This window comes from Poecilia latipinna, unplaced genomic scaffold (genome assembly GCF_001443285.1).
Source record: "Poecilia latipinna isolate Pla-1442-1.1 unplaced genomic scaffold, P_latipinna-1.0 Scaffold2260, whole genome shotgun sequence".
Lineage (NCBI taxonomy): Eukaryota > Metazoa > Chordata > Actinopteri > Cyprinodontiformes > Poeciliidae > Poecilia > Poecilia latipinna.
Genome location: NW_015114876.1, coordinates 77,163 through 95,011, shown reverse-complemented (window position 1 = coordinate 95,011; position 17,849 = coordinate 77,163). Strand labels below are relative to the sequence as shown.

Below are 17,849 nucleotides of genomic sequence, written 5' to 3'. Positions count from 1 at the left end.
TTAATTAAGCTGTTTTCCATACTTTATAAGGATTGCCTCTGCAGAAACAGTTTTAGGTTGTTTTGTGAATAATTCTCTGCATAATTAATACCATATTTCTGTTTTCTTCAGTCCATGGGGCATCATGTGCCTGTGTGTGTTACCAGTAACCAGCTGCACCTCCAGCCAGCAGAGGGGGTATCGCCTTGTTGCTCCTGTCCCTCATGCGCCCGAAACAACCAAGTGAGCCGGACTGTTGCTCTGTAATGTATTTAAGTTTAGATTAATGTTTTCCTATCACATCACCAGGAACTACCCCCTTCCATCGCTTATCGATATCTTGAGGGAATCCCCAGTTCGTAAACAAGATGACGTAAAGAGATGTTCTCCTTGCCACACTTTGCCCCTTTCCCGACCCCTGGGACATGATGAGCCTCTCTGGCCTTAGATTTGGTCCTCGCTGAAAGGGCGGTGCAGGCAAATTAGGGCTGGGATATCCCTGTGTCAAGGTGTCTGGGGCAGATAGAGATGTTTGTGTGTCATACACCCTGCTGAGCGCAGTGGGGTCCTGCACTTTAGCGCCGACGTACTTTCAGGTGGGTGTTCCCGCTCACGTCGGGCCCCTCAGTGAACTCGTCTTTTCGTCTGTCCCAGGTCAGTTTGTCTCCGGGTTCGACGAGGCTGACAGGGCGCTGATCATCCTGTTTCCAGTACTGGAGACCAGGTGGGATTACCTGCACTCAGGTAGGGGTGTAGACATGGTTTTTTTATAGGATTCCTAGGGACAAGAACCAAGAAGTTTAAATTAGCTTTTTACAAACTTCAACAAATGGAGTAATGTTTACTTTGCTTTATTTTTAACAGGAATTTCAACAGAGTGCACTCAGTACTGAAATTTAATATGTGGATCATACAAACACCTCAAGATCTGCTGTTTTAAAATATGCAAATAACTTGCTTTTGATGTCATAAATTTAAATTGGTGCAGACATCAAATTACTTTTAAGCAGAAGCATTTTTGTGTGTGGATTTTAAAAGTGACGAAGCCATTTTCTGTTAATGTTAGCAGGTTCAAAATCTAAATGTGCAACAGAAATTTTTAATTTTGCCATGCAAAACCTGTCCTTTTTCTGTTTGATGTTAAAATATAATGTTTCTGTGTTTAATTGTATAATTCTGTGCAAAGTTGCAGAAGCTAAAAGTATTTTTTTTTCTGTCTTGCCACTGAGGAGAACATATAAGCCTGGTTGACGGGCGTAACCCAAAGATAAGACTCTGTAGTCTCCTATTTAAACTATATCGTACTTCAAATTGTCAACGGCCAGTTTATTATCTGACCTGTGTGGCATCTTTACAGGCAGACTCTGAATGACGAATATGGTGGCGATCATTCGTTTTTTAATAAAATTGGTGTCATTGGTAATGACACTCAAATATAATTAGAGAAAATTTGAGTTTTTTTTATATAATTATTGCAAAACTCTGTAAAGTTGGGTTATCATGTGTCCTTTCCATTATAAGTTCATCAAATCACCTCCAGTTTTAACACAGCTGGTCTTTAGTGAGAATTTGTTGACTCTGAGTTACCAGAGACGACTTCTGTGAGTCAATTCATTTGTTTTCTGCTTTAGGGAATGCATTAAGTAGCTGAAAGCAGAGGTAATTCAACATCCATGGAGAACAATTTCACTTTTGAGGAGGTTTGTATTCATTTTTACTGATTCAATGAACACTTGAAGATGTTATCTAGAATTTTTAAACTAATCAATCACTTTCTAACTCATCCAGGGCAGCGACATGTCATATGAAGACAATGATCCAGCCTTCCCTTCTGATTTAAAACTGTGAGTGCTTCATCTTCTTTAGGCCTCCTTCTTCAGCACTGTGCCCCAACAGTGAACTTCTGCACACTGTTTCTGATAAGATAGTGGGAACTATCATTCTAGTCCAAGGCCCAGTTTTTAAATTATTCAGTTCAAGAGTGTGTAGTTTATGATGCATTTATGCACCTTTTGATTAAATTAATTAATTTATTTATTTATTTATTTATTTATTTATTTATTTATTTATTTATTTACCATTGATTTGTTTGAATCTGTTTTGTTGAGTAAAAACATGGATTATTTAAACAGCTGCAATCGTAAAAGCATGAAATATATATGTATATAATTCTTAAGTAGACTTTGAAATTATTCATTTATAGACTGAAATATATTTTATAAAACGCAATTGAGAGTTTAACAGTCTTCTGCTTGCTGTTTTTTTTCTTCTTTTTTTTTTCTTTTTTAATAAATACTACGTAAACAAACATGAATAACTTCCTGTTTCCAGAATGTAAGAAGCTTTTTATGTTCTGCTCGAAAACATCCCCAGACATTTGAACTTACGTTAGATCTTCTTCTGGGCCAATCAGAGATAAGAATGTAGCTGATAAACAAGTCGCTCTGTGCTGCCATCTTGTGGCGATGAAAAGGATTGCACCGATTCTGGAATTTAAAAAAATATATAGAAATTGAATTGAATCATTCTTATAATGAAGGATTGAACTGCATCTCTGTTAAATGACGAAGCAACATTTTTCAGTTGCTTTGCAACATCTGAGTGCAAAGTGGCGGATCTGGCTCATGTTTCTGTACCTCCGAACCCATCAGAACTTCAGAAGGCCTGAACAACTTTAATGTCGAAAGGAATGATGAAGAAAAAGAGGAAGAGACTGAGCCTCCTCCTGAAGCCATTGTTATTCCCAGTGATTCAGACGGTAAGCTGTCCTTTTCAACAGATTTTACTGAATTTTACTCCATTTAAACCACTCTGATGCCTCTTTATTTTTAGCGTTTCTGAACGTGAACACCAATGCCACCACCAGGGGGGATGCTCAGGTAAGTGTACTCTTATGAAGAAGAAAATGGTGTAAAGAGGCTCCCCAAAGTGCACTGACTTCAGCTGAAAATCAGGTTTTTGTGATGTAAAAAAATGACACAAGGTAAATAATTTAAAAGCTTTTTTCACATATTCAATAAACCTTTTAGGAAAAAAAGTATATTAATACTATTTGGAGAGTACAGGACATTGCTACTTCATTATTCCTGTTGGTCTCTTAGCAGTCTCCTTGACCAGTTTTTATCATGTCTTTTCAACAATTGTGGAGATCTTTATAACATCACTCTTGTGCCACATTTTTCTTTATTGGTTAATAGCATGTAAACAATGCTGAAGTTTTTCGTATCCTTCTTCTGACTGACACCAGCAACGAGATCTTCCTGATCCTTTGTGATCTCTTTGCAAACAATGGCTTCAGCTAAGAGATGCAAATATGAAGAAGTAAAAGAAAGAACAACTTGACTCTATTTCCTTTGAAACCAGACCCAATATATGGTAGACTCAAGGTAAAGAAGACTAAAAGATGAAAGATTAATCACATGCCTTTTGACATTTTATTGCATCATTTTATGTATTTCACTCTTCAAGCAAATAGATTTGTTTGTTATTCAAATGAATTGTGCAAATTAAACTTCAGCGTTACATTTGAGATGATATCTGCCATTTTTTAATACACACAAACCTGATATTTTCATTGGGGAAAGCAAACCTTTTACTGCTTTAATACACTGAAAAGTGCTTGACCTACTGTTTTCTTACAACAGGCCTATGTGGAGTTAAATGAGCTCCAGGGCAACATCTGGCAGGAAACCAGCCGATGGGTGGGCTATGAGGAAAACCTTGACCCCAACACCAGACAGTGGGGTCCATCTCATGTCTCCTACCTCACCTTTAAGAGCTTGCTCCATGTTCGCAGAGCGTTAAACACAGGTGATTTCAGAGCTGTTACAGAGCTAGAAAGTAGCATCCAAACATTCTTGTGACTGGTTGGTCGATTTGGAGCTGTAGTAACCCCAAGCCTTGGTTCTCAGGAGCCATCATCTTCGACATGAACGCCAGCACCCTGGCCTCTGTGGCTGAGAAAATAGTGGACGAGCTGGTCAGCAAAGGTGAAATCCGTCCCACTGATCGAGACTCCCTGCTGAGAGCTCTCCTACTGAGACGCAGGTAGGAATATTTCTGTTTTTCCTGCCATTCCACAAACTCTCAAAGCCATTCTAAGCATATTTTTGCTTGTCCTTTCAGTCAGAATGAGGGACCTGTGGTCACTCCGGCTGGAGACATTCAAATGCAAACATTTTCAGTCATAAAGAAGGTAGTTATTTACCTTTAGTCCATCTTTGTATGACATATAGAATATTTTAACATACTTCATCTACTTTATTTTGCAGAGAGATAGCTCGGACAATATGGAGGCTTCAATTGTCCTCACAGGTATGTTTGGTCAAATGCAGCCTTGTCCCTGTATGATGTGCATGTTTTTGGTCCATATCTGATGTAAAGAGGTTTTCTTGCAGGTATGCTCGACCTCCTGCAGAAACCAGTGGTGGCTTTTGTCAGGCTGAGTGACACTGTGGTGATGGAGTCTGTCCTCGAGTCTTCGGTCCCCATTCGTTTTGTCTTCATGATGGTTGGCCCCTCCAGCAGTGATCTGAACTACACTCAAATTGGGCGAGCCATGGGTGCTCTGCTAGCCGACTGGGTAGGAGAAAACTACAGTGAAAATCACAGGATCACGCTGTCAAAACCAACTCAGATTAAAATGATCTGTCCTTCCCATCTGATAGGTGTTCAGTCTGGAAGCTCACCTTGCCCAAACTGAGAAGGAGTTGAACACAGCGATCGCTGACTTCATGGACTGCAGCATCGTGATTCCACCCACTGAGATCCAGGACAAGGCAATGTTGGAGTCAATAATTGACTTCCAGAAGAAGATGCTGCGTGAAAGACTCCGTCCCACTGACACCCGCCTTCTGTTTGGAGAAGCCGCCGGTTAGCATCTTTGACCAGAACTACAACAAGAATATAGACATCTTAACCCTCTTAGATTCAGACGTCAAAATTCAACTAATTTTGAAGATTATGCAGAACTGACCAGACTGAGATCTTGTTATCTAATAATGTAATGAACATGTTTTGTGTAGCTCATAGACCTAGCTTAACCTACTCAAGGAAACGTGGTAGGTCACCTTTAGTGTTTCAAAATTGGATTTTGAGGTAAAAAGTAGCAAACTGAAAAATAGTTGAGAACTTAGAATCAGACCAAATGAATGTCTTCTTGTTTACGTTTAGATGCGGCTCCTGAAGGGCCAAAGGAGGACCCTCTGGCCCGTACAGGCTATCCTTTTGGTGGAATGGTGAATGACATCAAGCGCCGTTACCGCCACTACCTCAGCGACTACGCAGACGCTCTGAACCCTCAGGTGCTTGCTGCCATCATCTTCATCTACTTTGCTGCCCTGTCACCTGCCATCACCTTCGGAGGGCTTCTAGGTAAGTAGAAAAAGTCCACAGTGGAAAGACATGTATCTCATGTTGTGTTTGATGACCATAGTAGTTGCTGAAAATTGTCTCTGGCTCTGAAGCTTTTGTTGGTCTCTTTAAATCCACTCTAGCGGACAAAACAGACAGAATGATGGGAGTCTCAGAGCTTATGGTCTCTACCTGCGTTCAGGGTATAATCTTCTGCCTCATTGCTGCCCAACCTGTCCTTGTCATTGGATTTTCTGGACCTCTGCTCCTGTTTGAAGAAGCTTTTTTTGTCGTATGTACAAACAGTCAGATGATAAGATTTCTGAAAACGTTTTAAAAGCACTACTGTCCTCATTAAAGTCGTCTTTCCTTTGTCTGCACTAGTTCTGCACAACCCAAGGCATCGAATACATTGTGGGCCGTATCTGGGTGGGCATGTGGCTGGTGGTGATCGTGATTGTAGTTGTGGCAGTGGAAGGCAGCTTCTTGGTCCGATTCATTTCACGCTTCACCCAAGAAATCTTCTCAATCCTCATTTCACTCATCTTCATCTACGAGACCTTCGCCAAGCTCATGAAGGTTAGCACAGTTCATTCATCCACCCTTTCTCACCAACAATCATTTCACTTTTTCCACCAACTCTAACTGACTTCTAATCTCTTTTCTTGTTCAGATCTTCAAAACTCATCCTTTGATTCTGAACTACGAACATCTTAATGACACACTGGATAACCCCTTCCATCCAGTCATCAAGGAGCACATAGAGATTCATTCAGATGGCAATGTGACCTTTAAAGAGATGGAGGTTGAAAGGGCATACCCCAACACTGCCCTGCTGTCTATGTGCCTTATGTTTGGCTGTTTCTTCATTGCATACTTCCTTCGTCAGTTCAAGAATGGTACCTTCCTCCCAGGCCCGGTAAGAAGAAGTTCTGAACAAACTCTAAAGATCACCTCTATAAAGTGATCTGGGTTTGATGGAGAGCTATGTTTAATTTTCTCTCCAGATTCGTCGCTTGATTGGAGATTTTGGAGTCCCTATTGCCATTTTCTTTATGATCGCAGTGGATATTAGCATTGAGGATGCTTACACTCAGGTATGTTATGTGCAAATGTATAAAAATACCGCAGTAAGCATTACTGTTTGATTTTGTCTGTCTCTATTTGTTTCAAAAATAAGACTTACATGTGAATCAATCTTCATGGCATTTATTTCACTTGTAAAAACCTAGTATTACATTCAGGAAAAAGTTTAGTTGTGTACATCACTGGTCTGTTCTGGGGAATAAGAAGCTTGGCAAAAAAGAAAGTACCTCTATTTACTAGTTAGTTTATTTACCAAACTTTACCTGTGGCCCTGAAGTATTGCTTCAGTTCAATTCAATTCAATTTATATAGTGCCAATTCACAACAAATGTTTTTGTATTGGAGAAAGGAATGTCTGCTTTTCTTTCCTAGACATGTTTTCTCAGATTAAATGTTTTTCCTTTAAGAAAATTTCACAAACTTCATATTTCTACATCCGCTTTTGGTTAGAATAAAGAAGCCTGATTTATCTTCAAGAATGTCTGAATCCAAAACAAACAAATTCATTTTCAAACTTTGCCAAAATAACCTTACCCTTACCTTCTTTTTTTGCATTTATCAACCAATATTTGCCTTATTTTGCAGAAACTGGTTGTGCCAAAAGGTATTGAAGTGACCAACCCCAAATCCAGAGGCTGGATCATCAACCCCATGGGAGAAAAAAAGCCTTTCCCTATTTGGATGATGGGTGCCTGCTGTGTTCCTGCTCTGCTTGTCTTCATCCTCATTTTCATGGAGTCCCAGATTACTACGTGAGTAAAGTTGGATATTCTATACATTACCGTTACGAACTGCTTGAACAATGTGAAAGAAGTATCTATTTGTGTGCTCACAGGTTGATTGTGAGCAAACCTGAGAGGAAGATGGTGAAAGGCTCTGGTTTTCATTTTGACCTGCTCCTCCTGGTCACCATGGGCGGCATTTCCTCCATCTTTGGCGTCCCCTGGCTGAGTGCTGCCACTGTGCGGTCTGTCACCCATGCCAACGCTCTGACCGTCATGTCTAAGGGCCCCAAACCGGTGATCGAGAAGGTGATTGAGCAGAGGATCAGTGGTATGATCGTGGCCCTTATGGTTGGTAGGTGCTGCCATCTAGAGTGCTAATGCATTCACAACATGCTTGAAGGGAAGAACTGTTTCCTCCTTTTATCACCAACTCTCTTTCTTACTGTTCAGGAGTTTCGATTTTCATGGAACCGATCCTGCGGATGATTCCAATGACCGCCTTGTTTGGTATCTTCTTGTACATGGGTATCACCTCTCTAAATGGTGTCCAGATGTGGGACAGGATTCTTCTTCTCATTACACCCAAGAAATACCATCCATCTGATGCCTATGCTACCAGGGTATCACTCCTAGTCATTAATACGGTTTATCTCACTCTGTGACACATTTTGAGTGTGTATTTTGTGTCTCCTGCACGTTATTGCTCCCAACTATAAGTACTAATACTGTTTTAATTCAAGTTAAAGCTTTCAGGACTGTTGGATTTCATTTTTGTTGATTTATTCAAATCTACAAAGGAGATTTCTCAGCTTTAGTAACTTGATCCTGTCTGTTTATCTTTGCAGGTGAAAACAATGCGGATGCATATCTTCACTCTGATCCAGATTTTGTGCTTGGGAGTCCTTTGGCTTGTTAAGCAGAGCACCTTCTCATTGGCACTGCCTTTCTTCCTCATTCTCACCATCCCATTGAGGATCTTAATGACCGGCCGGATCTTCACTCCACTGGAGATGAAATGTGTAAGTTCTGGGCTGCATCTCCAAAATCTCCCAACAATTCATTCATTCATTCATAAGTTATCTTGAAGTTGTTTTATTGGTGTTATTAACGGATGGATTTGTCTTGCAGCTGGATGCAGATGACGCCAAAGTGAAATTCGATGACGAAGACATGGAAGATGGATTGGCGTAAAAACCAATATGAAGAAAAACCACTCAATTGTAATTACAAACTGTTGTCATTTTTATCTTTAAAATATTACTTTTCATATCCAGCATTCAGGCAATGTTTCTGTTGATGAACCAGGCAAAGGCTTAAATAGAAAATAGTATTTTAACTGAAGACATTTTTGTTTTAAAAAGGAGGCACTTTTTCCTATAAAAACATGTATCCTTCTTTTTCCTTCCAGTACATATTTAACATATGGATTTTCCCATTTGCCTTTGTTCTAACACAGGATTTTTTTGCTCGCGCTAATTTATTTTTCTAAGTTTTTGAAATAATCACAAATAGGAATTTCTGTGACTTTCACTAGTGCCTTTTCCCACAGCCTGGAGTATTTTTCTCAATATGTTTTAAGCTATTTTTATTAAGTTTGCTCCAATTGATTTCTTGTGTGTCATAGTATTTTCTGTTCTTGTTTGAAATGTGTATAAAAAACGATGTGAGTTGCCTATATGAGAGTTTAGAGTATAATTACTTTAAAAAATAAATCAAAATCAACGAACAATAAAGGGAAGTTAATAAAGAGATGCATTTTTAGTCAATTGCTGGAGCATAGCATCAGGAAAGTATTCTTGTAAATGACCTACATTGTTCGTTAAACGTGTGTGCTTAAACTGTACATTGCTTTGGATTATTTTAATACAAATAAAATCAGTGTTTAAAATGCTTGACTTCATAAGCGCAACTGGGAAACAGGAGACAGGAAAGGACTTAAGGATGGATGCTGCTTTCACGGACATCATGCAAATATCAACTCCTCTATATTGAAACTTTAAAAATAGTGACCTCCAAATCCAAAACGCATGAACGTTTCACTGTGTATTCACATTTTATAAAATCAATTGAATAAGCTGCACTTATTTCTAATAATACCATAATTTTTAAGTATATATATATATTTTTTTACAAAATGTAACAGAAAAAGTAAAAACATTTAGTTGAGTTTAGCTAATACTTTAATAATATTCGATGACCACAAACATATTTTACATTTGAAAAAAGCTAGAAATAAAAACTAGATAATACAATTTTGGCTTAGAAGGCTGTTCTAAAAGTACTAAAAGTTTTACGAAATTACTTATTTAAGAAAATGGCACCTCAAAGTGGTGTATTATGTGATTCCAACTTTTCCGACAGCAAGTGAACACAGCAAAGTTTAACAAGGCTGAGTGCCTGAAAGTCATTTGTTTTCGATGAATCGGGCGGACTGGATTGGACAGCCGGCGGTTCCGCCCACAAACACACAAGGTGGAGTTGAAAAGAAAAAACACACTGGGCCAAAATGAAGCTGTCAAACAGCCGCTTACAATTCAGTAAAAGAGGTTTGGAGCTGGTGGAAACCGCTTGAGCACAGGAAAAGAGAAATAAATGCTGACAAACAACAAATTGCATTTGATTTTTATTTGATTTTAAATAGCATTAAATACGAGAACCAGAGCTGCAACTTTGGCTTTCCTGAGACCCGGAGTTGCCTGCTAAAACCCCCGCGGTGCAAAATTTCGCCTCGGAGATGTAACAGGATCGGCCTCGGGGAGCAAAAGTAATCGTGCTCGGTTTTATTCAAAAAAAAATCAACGGTGCGCCACCGCAAAAAAAATGGTGTTGAGTCGGCGCAGCGAAATGGTTGGATGGAGAGGGGAGAGCTGCTGCGCGTTGAGTGGAGGGAGACTGCGAGTGAGATGGAGGCGGGGGGAAGGACCGTCTCTGCGGGGACTGGAGCCCAGCATCGACGGCGCAGTGCTGGCTATAGTTCAACCCTCCCCTTCTTCCTCCACAGCGACACTGGCTCACATCGAAACAGGTAAGGCACCACAAAACTCGGTCGGTTTCACAGCTACACTACCGAGAAGCTCATAAAAAAAAACGATGAAAAGTTTACAGTGAAGCATTTAGTTGTGGGGTTGGTTGTCATTTAAACGCCCCTCGCACGGCAGTTTCTTTGTAGCACCGAAACAGACCGACCGTTGTGGAAGGGTACAGATCGAGGTCGGCCATAGCCGAATTACTTATCCCGAACAGTGGGGAAGAACCGCGTTGTAAGACCCGAAGGTATGTTTCATTTTTACTTAAAAAAAACCCGACGACTGCTTTAGGCAAAATACTTTCATCGAAACTGAGACATTTGTGATGTAACGGTGGGGTTTGCGTGGGGAACGAGCGGTGGTTTCCGCGCCGAGACCTCCATGCGGCTGTTGGCGGAACAGCTAGCCGCCACTCTCGGCCAGCCATCAGGGATCTCGGTTTAATATCTCACCGTACTGAGACTCGCCCTCCCTCTCCCCCTCACTCTCTCTCACCGACCGTAGCCCAGAACCACCAGCGACGACCGAGCTCGAAGAACCCGCCTTCTCGTCCTTGCTTATGCGCTTTTCGGGTGTAGGGGAAGGGAGGCTGCAACGCCCCGGCTTTAGCTCTAAGCTCCGTTGTCAGTGTTTGCAGTGCGCCATTGGACCTTGTCACGGTAGGTTTCCTCACAGAGCAGAGCGGGGCTGAAGCATGGCGGACCTGGAGCTGTTTTTGCCGCGCCAGAGAAGCTGCTCATACTCGGATCTTAGCGTCCTTTCTGAGATGTAACCGGGCATTTGGGATCCGCGTTTTCTCGGCAGTTACGTTCTGATCAGTTTACTGATGATACAACTAAAATTAACGAGCAAAAAATTAGGTTAACGTGGTGTTTTTCCGTTTAATATTTGGATTTTTTTTGCATCTCTTTCTGAGGCTCCGCAGGTCATTTCAACTGAAAAAGGTTAGCCAATCTTGGTCTTGTTTGCCTTTAATTCTCCGAGATATCACTGAAATAAAATTTATAATTTTGTAAATACCAGCTAATGTAATCCAGATCATATACGGAGAACAGAAAAATCTAATTAAATTATCTCTCTAACATAAAAATGTGACTTTACAAGTCAACTGAATGTACATTTATTTTTTCCACATGGTAAGCTGTCTGGTTGTGTAGTTAGTACCGTTGCAGTTAATTTTTAAGACATCCATATGTTGTATTCTTGGTTGAAATTGGCGAAACTCGATGGCAGGTTTTATATAATTTAGTTTCTGGATTAGCATTCATGTTAATATAAGAGGTTTTAATCAAGCTAGGTCACGCGTTTGAGCTGGGACCATCAAGGACAAGATGAACAACGAGGATCCGCCATCATGGAAGCACAGCTCGGCTACGCCTCGCTGAAGAATGCTCTCGGTTTTGCTCCACAGATCCGCCATGTTACGTTTAAAAGACGACGAAAGTACTCTCAAAATACGTAAAAGCGCTCATTTTTGTCTCAAACGAATATTACTTCGACCTCCCTGTATGTTTTTGGAGGTTTACAGGGAAAAAAAAACCGATTAAAAGGTTCGCATGACGGAGTTAGAGCCGCATCCAACGGTGAGGAGGCGCCTCTTCCGAGTGGCGCATTTGGCTGCAGTGCTTCCAAGCCACCATTCCTGCCTCTCGGAGACCGAAAGCAGATCCCCCAGTCCGTGGTCAGCTGGTCGCCTACAGCTGCCTGTCTGTCCACGTCTATTCGCTTCCTCCTTCCGTAGATCCTCCCCAAAAACTCCGCTCCGACAGAAAAATCCTCCATTACCGAGCAGACCGAGGGAGAAAATGGTCGCTGCTGTGTGTCCACGATACTTTTGTTGTGGAATAAGGACAGAGCTAATTCGCCAAATTCCGGTTAGGGGGGAAAAAATCGTCTGAGACTCCTGTTGTCGTAGCTAGTTGTGCTAGTTTGAAGCCCTCCGCAGTGTTATTTGAGATTTGAAGCCGTCACAAGCAATAGCCTATGTCTCACCATGCAGCGTAAACGTTTTAGGGGCGGTGTAATGAACATAAAACATCATGCAGAGGCAGATTTACATTCACACAGAAATTTATTGATTTTTAATCCGCAAATTGATAACTCGCAATCTACTTTTTAAACAATGACTAGAAAAAAAAACATAACTTATTTGACCACTTTTTTTTAATGGACTCGGAATTTTTTTTTTTTTCCAATTTGTTCCTTTTTAAGATTCAACGGAGCCAATACATGAATGAATAAAAACAGTTTATTTTTTTACTTGATTTATTCTCATATAAAATCTCATTAGTTGGTTGAAAACCCTTTTGTATTACAAATATTTCTGTAATTTCAAGCAAATTGGATCTCCTTTACGTACTTAAATGAAAGTTTGATGTAAATTAATTATCTTACACTAACTGTCTGGACCTTTATTTAAACATTTACCAGGTCTGGATAAGTTTGGAAAAATATTTTGATTTCCTCGCTATTGAGTTTGTCCAAAATCTTTTAATCCACCCATTGATGACGCATTTACTTCATATCCTTCTGATTGTAGTTTAGTTAAAAAAAAAAAAATTCAGGTTTGGTATTTAAAATGTACATAAACTGCAGTAAATTCATTATAAAATAAGCTTTTAAAACAGGCTACACATAAGATGGGAACTCTGGAAATGTATGGAGAAATATGTAAACGGCATGGTAAATCTTCTATTCTCATTGTTAAGTGATTAATTGCTGTATTTAGCATACTTTTGATTTTATACATAAGTTTAAAGCTAAGATACATTAAATATTTATAGCTGAGCATTAAAAGTGAACTAAATACATCCCAGAAATAACTATTTACTGGAACCATGAGGTTAGTTTGACAAAAACGTTCTTTATTTGCAGAGTCGAGACTGTATAACCACAAATGAATGGAGACATGGAGGCGGTGGCCCAGGACCAAGGTATGGTTCTCCAACAGCTCTGTTGATTTCAAACCTTTTCATACCATTTTCCTGCCCATCCATATATTTAATGACATTTCTGCTCTTCTTTTGTAATGTGTTCACAGTGTGGGCGCAGGATGACCTCCTAAAATTGCTGGACTCCATGAAAGTGGCTCTGCCTCAGAAGGACCTGACAAAATACAAAACCTCCGAGTCCCACCTGGACTGGCAGAAGGTGGCCTTCAACTCCTACACAGCAGAGATGTGCAAGCAGAAATGGCAGGAAGTCTCAAAAGAGGTGAGCCACGTTAACTGACTTCAATCTCAGACTAAATGTTCGGAGGAGTCCGCATTTAGAGCTAACCCATGTGTTTTCATTTCATGAAGATCCGGAAATTCAGAACTCTAACAGAGCTGATATTTGATGCCCAGGACTACATCAAGAACCCTTACAAAGGCAAGAAATTAAAGGTGAGTTGCACTCAGTACTTCTAACACCAAAGCTACGAAGCTATGCAAGTGAAGCTCAAAATTCAGACTTTTTTTTTTTTTTATCTCGTCTTTACACAGAAACACCCAGATTTCCCCAAGAAGCCTTTGACTCCGTATTTCCGTTTCTTCATGGAAAAGAGGGCCAAGTATGCAAAGTTGCATCCTGAAATGAGCAACTTGGACCTCACTAAGATCCTCTCCAAGAAGTACAGGGAGCTCCCTGACAAAAAGAAGGTCAGTAAAGTGTTTTTGTCTAAGTTAAAGTTTCATTTTTACATTTAAACCTGTGGTTTCACTAATCAAAACTTGTTTCTGTTTTGTTTCAACAGAAAAAGTATGTAGATGACTTCTTGCGTGATAAGGAAACATTTGTGCAAAGCATGATGAAATTCAGGTAAGAATGATTAATGCAGGGTTTTTTTTAAAAAGAATTTATTAGCTGGTTCATGATATCCCACTTTCTTGGTAAGCCTATAACTAAGTGGTTGTTTTACTTGCATTTCTCCAGATTTATGAGCAATAAGACCAATAATGCATAGGCTAACCAAGGAGGAATATAAAATATGCAAGCCTTTAACATTTATTAAATCTTTTATGTAAAACAAAATTGCAATAGTTTTTGCAATTTTATTTCTAATATATTTAATATGAGGCTTATTATTCTTTGTTGTGTGTAGTTTTCTACCTGTAGCTATTAAATGCTTAAACTGATCATGTGCAAACAGGGAAGAACATCCGGACCTCATGGAGAGCATGACCAAGAAAGGCTCAAATGTCCCAGAAAAGCCCAAGACGCCCCAGCAGCTGTGGTACAACCATGAAAAAAAGGCGTTCCTCAAGACGCACCCTGATGTAAGCCAGAGAGTCTGACCCTCCCACAATCCAGTTTGATTATTGGAAATGTGCTTTCTAAAAGATGTTGTGTGTCACAACCAGGCGACCACCAAAGACATCAAGGACAGTCTTGGTAAGCAGTGGACGCAGCTGTCTGACAAAAAGAGGCTCAAATGGATCAGCAAGTCCCTGGAGCAGCAGAAGCTGTACGAGGTGCGAGGATTTGGTTAACTCCAGCATGGAGGGTCTGTACGGTAGTTTGGGTTGGTTTTTATAAGTGGTTTTACGTTTTGTTTTTCTAGGAAGCGATGCGGGAATACACCAAGCAGCACCCGGAGCTGAACATGAGCCAGGGAAACATCATGAAGTCCACCCTGACCAAGGCGGAGCGGCACCTCAAAGACAAGTCCGACGGCCGGCCCGACAAGCCTCCTCCGTAAGATCCACCTGTACGAAGCTCTCCGTCCACCTGCTGCAACGGATTTACTCAGAAATCACGTGTGAATGTTTTAGAAACGGCTACTCGATGTTCTGTGCCGAGCTGATGTCCAGCATGAAGGACGTCCCGAGCACGGAGCGCATGGTGATGTGCAGCCAGCGGTGGAAGCTCCTGAAGCAGAACGAAAAGGACGCGTACCAGAAACGCTGCGAACAGGTCAGTCCGACAGCAAATCCCGAAGAAACCCCGTCCGGATCTCCTCCCGGGTTTTAATTTGATTCCTTTTGCTTTTTTCCATCCAGAGGAAGAAGGAGTATGAAATAGAGATGAACAGATTCCTCAGTGTGAGTTCCCAGTGTGCTTTGGTTCTGTTATTTTCTCTGTAAGCATTTAGTTTTTATCTGAAAGCTAAGTGTTTGTTTTTATTGTTTCAGACCTTGTCAGAGCAGGAGCAGCAGCGAGTTCTGGGCGAGGATAAGATCGGTCTCAAAAAGAACAGTGCAGCCAGCAGCCCTGCCTCTAGAAAGAAAAATGCTAAAACGAAGGTAAAGCTGGCATTCTTTCTTTTGTTTCTCTTTTTTTCTTTTGTTTCTTTGTTTCTAACTCATTTGCATTGTTTTTGTAGGCAAGTACAGAGAAACCCAAGAGGCCCATCTCTGCCATGTTCATATTCTCTGAGGAGAAGCGAGCCAAGCTGCAGCAGGAGCGACCCGACATTCCTGACAGCGAGCTCACCAGACTCCTGGCCCGCATGTGGAACGAGCTGCCTGATAAGAAGAAGGTAGCCTGTCTTCTACATACAATTATCAAAATAAACATCCCGACAGGTCGTCGTAGTAAAATTTTCTCCTGTGATTTTTTTTTTTCTCTCTTTATGATTCAGGAGAAGTATAAACGTGTGGAGGCGCTTCTGAAAGCCGAGTCTGAGAAGAAGGAGAGGGAGGACAGAAGTCGCCTGCCGGATCCGCCCAAAACTGCTCAGGAAATCTGGCAGCAGAGTGTCATAGGGGACTACGTTGCCAGATTTAAGGTCCGATTGACTTCAGACACACAACCTTCTGGTTTCTCTGTTATTGTTTCCACCAGTGAAATTTAAACGAGCCCTTTTCGTTGCAGAATGATCGACCAAAGGCGCACAAAGCCATGGAAACGGTGTGGAGCACCATGGAGAAAAAGGAGAAGATCATGTGGATCAAAAAAGCTGCAGAAGACCAGAAAAGATATGAAGTAAGATGTCATTTTGTTTCCAACACAAAGTAAATGTATTTTATTTGGTAGGAAACACAAAATGGTGCATAATTATGAAGTGCCAGGGCGATGCAGCGAAGCATTTCAGAGTTGATGACGAGATAGAAAGTCCAAATTTTGAAAACAAACATTCAAATTACACTCATTTATCATATAAAATACATTGAAACTTGTGAACATTTATTGAAAACATCTGGACGAGTAGGAACTGAACTGACTCCTCTGTGTTTAACAGAGAGATCTGTGCGAGATGCGATCTCCTGCCAACGCCGTCACATCTTTGAAGAAGATGAAGTTCGAAGGAGAACCCAAAAAACCGCCATCGTAAGTTTGCAATGTGACACTTTTTTTTTTGTTTTAAATGGCTATAAAAGGATGTAAAACGTTTATAAAATCTCACCCTGTTAGAAACGGATACCAGAAGTTCTCCCAGGAGATGCTGTCCAACGGCGAGCTGAATCACCTCCCGATGAAGGAGCGAATGACCGAGATCGGCAGCCGGTGGCAGAGGCTGCCGCTGAAGGACAAGGACCGCTACAAGAAGATCGCCGAGGAGAAGCAGAAGCAGTACAAAGTCCTCCTGGAACAGTGGCTGGCTGTAAGAGCTGCTTAAAATAAACATAAGAGGTTTTAAATTAGCTTTGTAGATTTTTATTTTACCTACATCTCATCTGCCAACAGAGCTTGTCTTCACAAGAGCGAAACACTTACAGAGAATACAATTCCCAAGTAAGTCTTTACGTCTCGCGTCAGCAGTTTGCTTTTAAAGTGTTTTCTTCCATTTTGAACAGCTGAGATCTTACATTTTTTGCATTTGATTCACAGAAAAGAAGAGCTCCGGCAAAACCAGGAGGCGCCAAAGCAAAGATTAAGAAATCTGTGAGTCTCTGAGTTCATCCGTTCGCCTGAAGTCATGAAGCTCGTTTTCCCTAGCCTAAAAATGTGCTTTCCGACAGGACACGGAGGAAGAGGAGGACGACGACGACGATGAGCAGGAGAAGGCTTCGTCGGAAGCAGACTCCTCCAGTGAGGAGGATGACGAAGATGAAGACGACGATGATGTGAGCGAAATCTCTAATCGCTTAAAAGTATCAAGTTAAAAAAAAAAAAAAAAAAACATGAATGCAAATTTTTTTCTGTTTCAAGAACGACGAAGATGACGACGATGAGGACGACGACGACGACGACGATGAGGTGGACGACAAAGAAAACAAATCGGACGATGACGACAGCAGCAGCGACTCTAACTCCGCCGAGTCGTCGGAGTCGGATTCGGACTGAAACATGGCCGCCATCGCCGCCGCCCAGAGACGAACTAAAGCAGCGCTGAGCTGAGCCAAGAGTCCAGGGAGCTCTGCCACTGTGCCAACCCTGCTCTCCTCCCACTAGGGGGAGCTCTCCTTCCCCTCCGCATCGCTTCATCTATCCTACACCCGGTTTACGTTGCTGCTCCAGAAGGAAGCCCGGCCCTGAAGTCAGTCCGATTCCCTCCCGGGTGTGACGGTCACAGCTGACGTTGTACCAAAAACAGCATCCCACTGGTTTGGTGATGTCATGAACATTTCTTCTCTGAGTTTGGTTATTTTATTTGCAAGCTCTATAGTAAAAGTTAGAGTTAAATGTATCAGGTAATCAGTTTCCCTCCAGTATTTTATTTTTTTTTCCTGACAAGGAGGTTGTGAACAGAACAGGCTTCAGAGCCAAAGAACACAGTTTGGTGGATCACTTCGTGAAGAGGGGGGCAGGGAGCATG

General features: G+C 41.2%; 2 protein-coding genes across 6 annotated transcripts; both read left to right on the top strand.

Annotated features, from left to right (window-relative positions):
• Nucleotides 1-467: 467 nt before the first annotated feature.
• On the top strand, nucleotides 468-9,030 carry slc4a1a (solute carrier family 4 member 1a (Diego blood group)). Of its 2 annotated transcripts, none has more exons than XM_015018282.1 (21): nucleotides 468-703; nucleotides 1,611-1,679; nucleotides 1,768-1,823; nucleotides 2,631-2,737; nucleotides 2,812-2,858; nucleotides 3,624-3,789; nucleotides 3,891-4,026; nucleotides 4,105-4,174; nucleotides 4,251-4,293; nucleotides 4,377-4,561; nucleotides 4,647-4,851; nucleotides 5,152-5,352; nucleotides 5,475-5,623; nucleotides 5,716-5,910; nucleotides 6,005-6,250; nucleotides 6,339-6,428; nucleotides 7,003-7,169; nucleotides 7,253-7,494; nucleotides 7,593-7,762; nucleotides 7,988-8,161; nucleotides 8,271-9,030. In XM_015018282.1, the coding sequence occupies exons 2-21, from the start codon at nucleotides 1,653-1,655 to the stop codon at nucleotides 8,331-8,333; spliced, it is 2,739 nt and encodes a 912-aa protein (XP_014873768.1). In that variant the 5' UTR covers nucleotides 468-703; nucleotides 1,611-1,652; the 3' UTR covers nucleotides 8,334-9,030. The 2 variants fall into 2 exon arrangements, with proteins under 2 accessions (XP_014873768.1, XP_014873767.1); XM_015018281.1 differs by having other exon boundaries at nucleotides 469-723.
• Nucleotides 9,031-9,460: 430 nt separating this feature from the next.
• On the top strand, nucleotides 9,461-17,436 carry ubtf (upstream binding transcription factor). Of its 4 annotated transcripts, none has more exons than XM_015018269.1 (21): nucleotides 9,462-10,167; nucleotides 13,043-13,101; nucleotides 13,209-13,381; nucleotides 13,471-13,554; nucleotides 13,654-13,809; nucleotides 13,905-13,969; nucleotides 14,301-14,427; nucleotides 14,512-14,622; nucleotides 14,712-14,845; nucleotides 14,923-15,064; nucleotides 15,151-15,192; nucleotides 15,283-15,393; nucleotides 15,474-15,629; nucleotides 15,732-15,878; nucleotides 15,965-16,075; nucleotides 16,332-16,420; nucleotides 16,505-16,694; nucleotides 16,778-16,825; nucleotides 16,922-16,975; nucleotides 17,053-17,157; nucleotides 17,243-17,436. In XM_015018269.1, exons 2-21 carry the CDS (start codon nucleotides 13,065-13,067, stop codon nucleotides 17,375-17,377), a joined length of 2,217 nt encoding a protein of 738 aa, XP_014873755.1. In that variant the 5' UTR covers nucleotides 9,462-10,167; nucleotides 13,043-13,064; the 3' UTR covers nucleotides 17,378-17,436. The 4 variants fall into 4 exon arrangements, with proteins under 4 accessions (XP_014873757.1, XP_014873755.1, XP_014873754.1 ...); XM_015018268.1 differs by having other exon boundaries at nucleotides 9,462-10,827; XM_015018267.1 differs by having other exon boundaries at nucleotides 9,462-11,112.
• The last annotated feature ends 413 nt before the right edge of the window (nucleotides 17,437-17,849 follow it).